The sequence below is a fragment of the Coregonus lavaretus genome (assembly GCF_964263955.1).
Source record: "Coregonus lavaretus genome assembly, chromosome: 14".
Taxonomy (NCBI): domain Eukaryota; kingdom Metazoa; phylum Chordata; class Actinopteri; order Salmoniformes; family Salmonidae; genus Coregonus; species Coregonus lavaretus.
The window spans coordinates 9248840-9259554 of NC_140001.1; the positions used below are offsets into that span (position 1 = coordinate 9248840).

Below are 10715 nucleotides of genomic sequence, written 5' to 3' on the forward strand. Positions count from 1 at the left end.
CATCTTGGGTCAATGTAATGTTGGAGTGGAGATGGAGCTGGGTCTCAACATGGGTGTAACTACGCCTCCTAGTGGCTAACAGAGGAGCCACACATGCAGTACATACACCTTCCCCATTGGGACAATAAAGTTAGCTCCGGAGTCAAGTTTCCCCTATAGGTACAGATCTGGGATCAGCTTCCCCTAACCAATTCTAACCATAACCATTAGTGGGTAAAATGCAAAACTGACCCAAGATCATTGTCTAGGTGCAACTTCACCTTACTCCATAAAGTTACTGACTGATACCTCAGCGCTGGCTGCTTCCTCTGGGACGGTCACTATGGCGACCCTGGTCTCCAGTAGGAGGCGAGGTGGGGAGCTGAGGAGAGGTCCCAGGAGGCTCACGTCTGTTAGTTCAAAAGTGAAGTTCACACCCACTGAGAGAAACACCTAGAAGACAGCGAGATAGAGACATTCAGCCTGGTAAGCAGGACTACAGAGGCAGGGTCAGTGACAGGGCACTGTAGCCAAAAGGGTTACGTAATAGAGACAAGTTTGGTGTGATAAAATGTAAGCTATGAAAAACGATATAGATTCAATGTTATCTTCATAAATTGCCAGAAAATGTATGAATACATTCATAGCACGAGTGCATAATCCCCCGTTGATGCTTCTAAATCATATAAAAACATTGGCAGTCCTCTCTTACCTGACTACTGATTGGCACAGAGACAGAGGCTGAATCCTCTCTTACCTGACTACTGATTGGCACAGAGACAGAGGCTGAATCCTCTCTTACCTGACTACTGATTGGCACAGAGACAGAGGCTGAATCCTCTCCATGCTTGATCAGGACTCTACCCACAGCCGCCTCCCTTATCAGCTCCTGTCCATCCAGCCCAGGCCCAGTACTGATCCGGTAGCCCACACTGGCGTTGCCGAAGGCCCCAGCCTTGCGTGTCACATTCAGGGCCAGGAGTCTGACCAACCCGGCCCCCCTCCCCACCACAACCACCGCCTGCTGCGCCGCCTCCAGGCCGAACACGCCGTGCGGCTCGTCGTTAGCGCGCACCCTGAAGCGGGTGGTACTGCGGTTGGTGTCCAGGGTGGCGCCACCCTCCACGGCACTCAGCCGGAGCATGTAGAGCTCCTCCAGCTCAGGCACGGTGTCAGGTAGAAGAGCGAGGACCACCTCTGCCCCCCTCTGACCCTCCAGGATGACCACAGAGCCGCTGAGGGCCGAGAAGTCCCCCGCTGTGTCAGAGTCACTCAGGATCTGCCAGTGCACCTGAGAGAAAGACACACACACACACACACACACATCTATAACATACCTGGGAATTGGCGGTATGCTATCAGACCTACAGTGTAATGACAGTGTGAATGTATTATAAACTTCTTGCACTGTTCATACAGTCTTCCAGTACACCTGAGCAAAAGGTACATACTCAAAGCCTGAGCATTGCCTATAAAGCCTCATTCTGTCTGTAACAGTATGACGTCACCCTCGAGGTGGTCTTACCGTAACGTTGCCCATGACACCTTGTCTGCGCGTGATGAGGAGGGAGATGTTGAGCGGTCCCTCGCTGTCTGTGGGCTCACTGTACACACGCTCTCTAAGGTCCTCCTCCGTGAACTGAACTATGCCATTAGGGTCTCCAAACTTCTCAATCTGAGGCACACACAAACACACCAATCCAAGAGAAAACGACATGTCATCACCACGATTCAGAGACTCTTAATATCCATAAGAGCCTGTGAAGTAATTTCAATATGATACCAGAATGGTTTCAATACAACTGGGGTTCGTATTAAAATTGAGATGTCACTCATTGGGACGGTTACGTACCTTGAGTGTGACAGAGCCAGCTTGGGGGTCAATGTCCATGTCGCCTGAGAGGAGTTGAAGCATGACCACAAAGGTCTCCGCCACCTCCACCTCCCCATGGGGGAGAATCCTCAGATCGATGGTGCGCAATCCCCCCTCCCCGTCTCTGAAATGGAACGATCCGTTCACGGGTTCACCAATGTCTGTGTTTACGGGTGGTAAAACCTCTTTGGTGTTGGGACCCAGAATGCTCCATGTTATCTGGGGAAAGGAGATAAATGATTCCGATTGGCTGGTATGCATCACCCTCATGCTTGTAAAGACAAAAATATTTGATTAACACTACTGCCAAATAGTTTCAGACAAATCGTTCCCTTATGAAAAACACATGATCAAGACATTATCCATTACATAGGCTAATAGGCATTGCAGTGTCATTAAGTTTAGCATGAGTGGTGGACATCTGGCAGAGAAATGACGACAGTGAACAAGCTCTTGTACTACGGGGTCAAAGAGACAGAACATGGCGGTTAGACACTACACACTTTCACTGGAGATTCTCTATTGAGCATTCTTTTTAGTCTGTGAAACCATCCTGAAGGTGGCTGAGTCTATAGGCCTAACAAGAGGGGAGAGAGAGAGACGCATATGGAGGGGAGTGCCCCAGTAGGCTTACCGTCGCGTTGCCTACGAACCCCCCCACCCTCTCCAGGAACAGGCTGAACTTCAGGGTGCTGTTGGGGTTCACCAGGGTGATCACGCTCACGTTCAGGAAACGGACCACGCCATTGGGAGAGTCGCTCTTGGCGATGGTAACCCTGGAAATCAGATGAGTACCCAGTATGGCTCCGCCCGTGGCGCCCGACAGCTGGATCTCAAACGTCTCTGCGTACTCTCTGGGAGAACAGTTATGACAGCGTTATTACAGGTCTCATGTTCACATCCATTTTCTAATAGAATGTTGTAGACTTCTTTCACAACAGATATACCAATCTCATAGAAATAGAATGATCAAACAATTTATATGTGCAGCAATACCATGATCAAAGAATAAACATTGTTTTGTGGCTGGGACAGGAAACAGTTTAAAGGTGATCTGCGGTGCAGCAGGCCTGGATGATCAGACAGACAGACAGAGAGAGAGAGAGAGAGAAACAGAAAGACAGACAGAGAGAGAGAGAGAAACAGAAAGACAGACAGAGAGAGAGAGAGAGAGAGAGAGAGAGAGAGAGAGAGAGAGAGAGACAGACAGACAGAGACAGACTCACCTGTCCTGGTCGTCTACAATGGACACGTTGATGTGACTGGTGTTTTGGCCGTGGAGGAAGGTGAGCGAGCCGTTGTTCAGGCTGTAGTCCAGGCCGGCCCTGGCAGTCAGGCCCCTGGAGATGTACTCTGCTGTGACCAGGCCGTAGTAACCCACCCTCCTCACCACTGGGATGGACACACTGCCCACATCCTCCTCCACTGGAGAGAGACAAGAGAGGAGAGAAGAGGATCAAATACACTGGGGCTACAGCTATGGGGCTCTGGTCAAAAGTAGTGCACTATATAGGGAATAGGGTGCAATTATGGACAGGGACAATATGTACACTTTAAACCTGTATTGTAATATTCCTTACACATTGCATTCATCCAATCACCACTCTCAGAATCCCTCTATTTTTATAATGTCCAGGACATATTAACAGGATGAAATGACACTTCCTAAAGTGACGCCTGATACTAATAGCTATGTTGAATAGTGTCAACGTGTGTGTGTGTGTGTGTGTGTGTGTTAGAAGCTGACCTGTGATGTTGACATAGTCAGGGAGGAACTCCAGAATGCCCTCTGCGTTGTCACTCTTCTGGATGACGATCATGACGGAGGAAACGTTGCCGATGGCTGGAGGCTGGTCTCGTTGCAGGCCGTGCTCCCTCACACTGAAGTCCACATTACTGACCACAGGAGAGCGACAGAGGTCAGAGACAACACCACCCCATCTCACACCCAGAGATGTAGTGGGGGGGGGGGGGTGGATAAACGCTGATCACCGGTTGTTGTGAATAAAGTAACGCTGCCTATACTTTCAATCCATTTTTCCGCAAAAGATGGGTGAACGTTCAAACTAAATAAAAAAGGTGGGTAAACATCATTAACCTGTGTTTATCCTGCACTACACCACCGCTCACACCACTCCAACCCCAGACACCCACACCTTCCACCTTGCTTACAGTGAAATCCATATTACTGACCACAGGAGAGCGACAGAGGTCATTAGATCACTAACCAGGTTTGAGATTCTCCTCCCACACCTAACCCCCACACCAGCAGCTCAGGGTAGAAGTTGCCCTTAGCAACAGATCTAGGATCAGCTTTCCCTCCCCAACGCCCCTAACCTTAACTGGGGGACAGAAAGCACAGAACTGACTCTAGATCAGTGTCTAGGGTCCACCTACCTGTCATTGAAGAGCTCCACTGTGGTGATGTTGAGGTAGAACTCCTCAGGCCCCTCTGGGAGGTCGTCGTCATGGATACTCAGCGTGACCCCACGGGTGGTCTGGCCTGGGCCGAACAGTAACCTACCCGAGGCCCCGGTGAAGTCCACTCCACTGACCGCTACACTGCCTGCTGTCTGGTAGGTCACCCACACACTCCCAAACCTGCCCATGGAGCGCACCACTGTCACATTGACCTGGGGGAAAGAGAAGGGGGAGGGGGGAAAACAGGCAGTCATATCATCAACTTAATGGCCATTTGTCATGGCTGTATATGATGACTCTTGACTAAAACACAGCTAAATACCAGCCCAATGACTTAAATTCCACTTCTGACTTTCAACCATTCTATTGCTCCCTTAGCCCACCTTCTCTCCCTCTGTCCTTTCCTCAATCCCTCCCTCCATTGGATAGGACAGGTCAGACTATTCCCAGGCTCTGATAGGGCAAATATAGCCAGTTAGACATCCTCTAGTGAGTTCCAACACTGTGGTTGTTTTAGATCATGGCCCCAGAGTGCCCAGGCTCTCTCACCTTGCCCTCCTCCTCAGAGGCCCTGACGAGGCCTTGGAGGAAGGAGAACAGGCCATGGGGCAGATCACTGGCTGCCATGGTGATCGTGGCCCGCTGGGCCGAGGGGCTGATCCCCGCCCCGGGCGTGACTGAGGTCAGGGTCAGCTGGTACACACGCCGCTCCTCTGCCGTGTCATCATCCAGCGCCTGAAATTACAACAACAAACACCACTCCCTTCAGCCTGTGACCCAATATCCACACTAGGATACTGTAAAAAAATGCATGGTCAATACAATAGGTTACATCACTTCACTCTAAGTAGTAGTCAATTATTGATATTGGGACACAGTTTTATAAATGTATTGGTAAATATTCATTTTGCATTTATTTTCACTTAATAATAAGATGAAGTACGATAAAACAAGACAAGACCATAGTGATGAATATCATTCCATAGTCAGAGAGATTGTCATACTTTGAGGCGGATGGTGGTGGCAGACTGTCTGTCTCGCATGGTCACCACGCCAGACAGCTCCTCAAACTCAGAGGCCACAGCAGGAGTGATGTTCCAGTACACCTGGATCTCTCCAAAGATGCCAGGGCCTCGTACAAGGCTGTAACACACACATAGACACACACACACACACACACACACATAGACACACACAAGCAAACATGCAGTACACACACACACACACACACAAACATGCAGTACACACACGCAAACATGCAGTACACATACACACACACGCAAACATGCAATACACACACACACACATAGACACACACAAGCAAACATGCAGTACACACACACACACACACAAACATGCAGTACAAACACACACACACACACACACGCAAACATGTGCAGTACACACAGACACACACACACATAATTGTATCATTACAACATGCATTTGGTTGACCGCTTACTAACCAAAACAAGACTGTCTTTCTCAATGGCACAACAAAAATATTCTGTCCCATGAACATGTGAGGCTTTCCCCCATTAGCCAGTGATATGTGTGTGTAACTGTGTGTAAATGTACCTGACCAGAGCAGTCCCATTATAGTCTCCCTGAGGTTCTCCGATGAGGACGTTCCTGGAGGCCTCAGCGATGCCCACTATTCCCAGGGCTGCACGGTCACCCAGGATGGTCACAGTGGCTACCCCTAAAGACACATACCAACCCAGGGGACACAGTTCAGTCTAATGCCCTCCTCCGGTGCTCCTTATACACAAGTTGCTTCTAGGCGTAGATCTAGGATCAGCTTACTCTCCCTCAAACCTTAACCGTAACCATTAGAATTGAAAACGCAGAAACTGACCTCAGATCAGCTTCTAGGGGCAACTTTTTCCCTCCCCTCTCCATAGACCAGCGACTGTTTGTATGTTTAAACACCTTGAGGCAGCCAAAGACACTGACCGTTAATGGGGTCGATGACAGCACCACTCTTGGCAGCCAGGAGCTGGACAGTGAAGCTCTCGTCTCCCTCCAACACAGCGTCAGCCAGCGCCCGGATCACCAGCGTTCTCCTAGACTCTGTCTGAGGTTCACAAAGTCTCACATCAGTGTCTTCTCTACAAACTGTAGTTTCAATTTATAAGATAAACTGTTAATTTAGCACCAACTATTATTACATTTGGTATCAATTACTACCAAGTAGTTACCTAGTTAGTTCATATATAGTGTAAAACACTGTCAACTGACCTGCCCATCACCTTCCCTAGCCACGCCCCATACTGACCTCATTGAAGACCAGTGTTCCGTTGAGAGGTGAAAGGTCGTCCCGGGCCGTGTCCTCCAGGCGCCACATCAGTGTCACCGCCCCCTCGCCTCCCGCACTTCGCACCACCGTCAGCATTGCCATGGCAGCCGGGTCACTAGTGAACTCTGGCTCGCTGATAGTGAACTAGAAAGAGATTTTATTTAACATAATAATGGTTTACAATAAAGTTGGATTGGATTGGATAATACAACTGCATCCATCCTCTGTAGTGCAATTTGTTGGGTGACAATGAGCTGTGACTCACAGTCTTCTCCTGGAAGCCGAAGCTGCCCAGCGGTGAATCATTGGGTGGGATGGTGACGGTCAAAGAGGTCTCCACCCCCAGCCTGGCTCCACCAATCACACGCATTAGAGTCACACTGAAGCGCTCCACAGACTCCACCTCCGTGTCATCCACGATGCTGATGTCGATGACGGCCTGTCCCTGCAAACAGAACCAAAGTTTATGTTACCTGAGGTATACATCTTATCCTTCATAGTAGCTCAACTAGACTTAGTGGATCGGAGTTAGGTGACCTAACTTACAGTGCTGCTTGAAAGTATGTGAACCCCTTCCCTTGTGCAATTACAGATTTTTTCAGTTTTTACCATGAAATCTTAATTTAATCAGAACCAGTCTTTTTGATCTGACATAACAGGTTTATATTTACCAATACCATATGTTGGTGTAGAGGAAATCATGTGTGTAGTAGAAAAACAAAATTAAAAAGGAATTAGTGCAGGTGCAAAAATAAGTGAAGCCCAAGTTGCATTGGTTAAATCAAGTAGGTAAGTAGAATCAGGTGGGTCAATAATTAACTACCAAATGAACCAATCAAAGGAGAGATCGTTAGGAAAGAGGTTGGGGCGGGACTCTGATAAATAGAGATAAGAAACCTGGTCAGTTTGGTGTTACACATCCAGGTGAATGCAAAGCACACCATTCCTGAGAGGAAAGGAGATCTCAGAGGACATCAGGACGAGGGTAGTGAGAGCACATCAGTCTGGGGAAGGCTATAAAACCATCTCAACATGACAGCATTTAACATGACAGCAACTCGGCCTAGAAGTGGACGCCCTTCCAAAATATCCCCAAGAACAACAATAAATCAGTTAAAAGCCAACCCAAACATAACATCTAGAGATTTGTAGACCTCCCTTGCTGCATCTCAGGTAACTGTGCATACTTCAACAATTAGAAGAACACTGAATCGAAATGCCATTCATGGGAGGGTTGCTAGGAGGAAGCCTCTGCTGTCAAAAAAGAACCAAACTGCCGTCTTAACTTTGCCAGAGACCACCTGGACAAACCTGAAGGTTTCTGGAAGTCCATTCTCTGGACCGATGAGTCAAAATTGACCTTTTTGGTCACAATCAACACCGCAATGTTTGGCGAAAACCCAACACTGCCTACCACCAAAATAACCTTATCCCAACGGTCAAGCATGGTGATGGGAATGTCAAGATCTGGGGCTGCTTTTCCTCCTCTGGACCTGGACGACTCCACATCATTAAGGGAACCATGAATTCTGAGATATACCAGGAGATTCTTGAACAGAACGTAAGGCCATCAGTTAAGGAGCTAAAGCTGGGCCGAAAATGGGTCTTCCAACAAGACAACGACCCAAAGCATTCAAGCAAATCTAACAAAGAATGGCTCAGGAGAAAGAAGATTTGTGTTTTGGATTGGCCAAGTCAAAGTCCTGACCTAAATCCAATGGAGATGCTGTGGCAGGACCTGAAGCGGGCAGTTAATGCCAGACACCTCTCAAACCTCACTCAATTGGCTGAGTTCTGTAAGGAGGAGTGGGCAAAAATCCCTCAAAACAGATGTCAGAGACTGATTACTGGCTATAGGAGTCGTTTAGTCCAAGGTATCGCTGCTAATGGAGGTGCCACAAGCTATTTACTGAAGGGGTTCATATATTTTTGCACACATCAAATCTGAGCTTCTGTTAAATAAACCACTTTTGTTAAATAAACAATGAAAATATCATATTTTTTGGTTTCTGTCATTTACTTGGAATGTCTTTATTACGAATTGGGGTTTAGATAAGGATTTTATATGTTTATTTTATAGCAAAATAATGACCAGCCCTGTAGGGTTCACATACTTTCAAGCAGCACTGTAACTATGTGACCTAACCGGAGAAAGTCTCTAACCCTAGTTGTAATGAAATTACCTGGCCATCTTGAAAGGTGATATTCCCAGAAGCGGGAGTGAAGTCATCGAGACTGGCAGTGATTGGCCGAGCCTCCCAGTACACCACCACTCTCCCAGTCCTGCCAGCCAATCGCACCACTGCTAGACGGAGGACGTTTCCGGGCGGAGCCACCTCATAGGCCAGCACCTCTCCGGACTCTTCCTAAGAATTAGACACAGAAACAGAGTTGCAGCATTAACATACCTATTTGTGGCATAGCTTTCAGATAATCTCTAAACCTTAGAGCATCATGTAGTTACCGTTGTAAGGTGTTGTGATATACTTTAGAAAGGAATGGAGTGTTATATTCAAGGAGAATAAAGGAATGGAGTGTTATATTGAAGGACAATTGTGTAGCATATGGGCAGAGGTAGTAGTGTAAAGTATTACCTGGGAGATGTTGAACTGCAGGATCCCCCGTGGGTCATCGTTCTCCTGGATAGTGACCTCTGCCACCTCCATGCCAGGCCTCTTCACACTGGGTTGGGCCGCCCCAGTCAACCCCCCCACCAGCTCCACGCCTGTGATGTTCACCAGGAAACTCTCAGCCAGCTCCGGAGCCTCATCCTAGTTGATATATATATACACACACACACACACACACACACACACACACACACACACACACACACACACACACACACACACACACACACACACACACACACACACACACACACACACACACACACACACACACACACACACACACACACACACACACACACACACACACACACACACACACACACACACACACACACACACACACACACACACACACACACACAGCCCTCAGCTATGGAGGACCTGACCAACACTGTGGGATATGGTTGCCTGCTAAATCAGGAGAAAGGAAAACAATTTCTAATGCCCAACCCATGAATGCTGGCAGTTTCAGAGCACATAGAAACCAAGGCCATGTTTTCAAAACTTCCTCTCACTCTTAACAAAACACAATAATAGTTACCATTAAAATAGCCACTCAGCACTGCAATTTACTAGGAACAGATGTATTCTGATGGGAGATAAGTCGTTGGTTTCCTCAGTGGCAGGCCAACACTGATGGTTTTAGACCTAGTATAGGCCTTAGCTGTAGGCAGAAAGCAGCCAGAACAGGCAGAAAGCAGCCAGAACAGGGAGAAAGCAGCCAGAACAGGGAGAAAGCAGCCAGAACAGGCAGAAAGCAGCCAGAATATGCAGAAAGCAGGCAGAAGAGGCAGAAAGCCATGCTGTCTGCTGAACCAATCTAGATTTACACTGCTGGGGTGGAAGAGGAGAGGGAGAGGGAGAGGAGGATTATAGGGCCATGTCCCCAGTCATCCCAGGATGAGTCTTGGTGATGGTTTGTCGATAAAGTAATATTCTATACATTTCTATTCTATTCTATTCTATTTTATTATATTCGTACCGGTAGTATGGTGATGGTGATGAGGGCAAGGGTGGCATTCTCCTTCATGATGACGGTGCCCTCCCGGGGTGTGTAGTCCTGTGGGGCGCTGGCCTGGTTGGAGGGGGGCTTGGATAGGGCTGGTCCTGTCTGGTAGTGCACTGCCACCTCCCCAGATGCCTCCTGCTCCCTCACAATGGTCAGGGTGACATTAGTGGGACTCTCTGGGGTGAAAGCAGAGACAAACATGGACAAGGAGCATTAGACAACTTACCTAAACCTCATAGCCTGTGCAAGGACAGAAACAGATTGGATAATATGTAGTAATGAGTCACATCAACGTCATAGTGCCTGTCAAATCAAGTTGTGATCGCTCATGACAACCTATTTTACACAAGTAACCAAACACTTCAGTAGCTTTAAAAATGTTCATTGTTCAAATATGGTTTATTTTTAACTATACACATTAGAAGAAAAGAAAAAAATCACTGTATAACAATACAAACAGCTGGTCTCTTACTCTGAGGCTCCTGTGTGAGGAGGTACTGG

At 47.8% G+C, this 10715-nt stretch overlaps 1 protein-coding gene across 1 annotated transcript in view; it reads right to left on the reverse strand.

The window, feature by feature from the left end:
* Nucleotides 1-10715, reverse strand: part of LOC311141779 (adhesion G-protein coupled receptor V1-like) — a gene marked incomplete at its 5' end in the record, with an annotated part of 180849 nt that overhangs the window by 91799 nt on the left and 78335 nt on the right. Inside the window, 18 exon segments of the mRNA XM_084177232.1 lie at nt 289-432; nt 782-1270; nt 1505-1654; nt 1832-2071; nt 2487-2706; nt 3079-3277; nt 3600-3748; nt 4250-4485; nt 4823-5008; nt 5278-5416; nt 5852-5975; nt 6230-6350; nt 6552-6716; nt 6838-7017; nt 8756-8938; nt 9167-9343; nt 10188-10390; nt 10687-10711. Of these exon segments, the coding sequence (XP_084033358.1) occupies nt 289-432; nt 782-1270; nt 1505-1654; nt 1832-2071; nt 2487-2706; nt 3079-3277; nt 3600-3748; nt 4250-4485; nt 4823-5008; nt 5278-5416; nt 5852-5975; nt 6230-6350; nt 6552-6716; nt 6838-7017; nt 8756-8938; nt 9167-9343; nt 10188-10390; nt 10687-10711 (3330 nt within the window).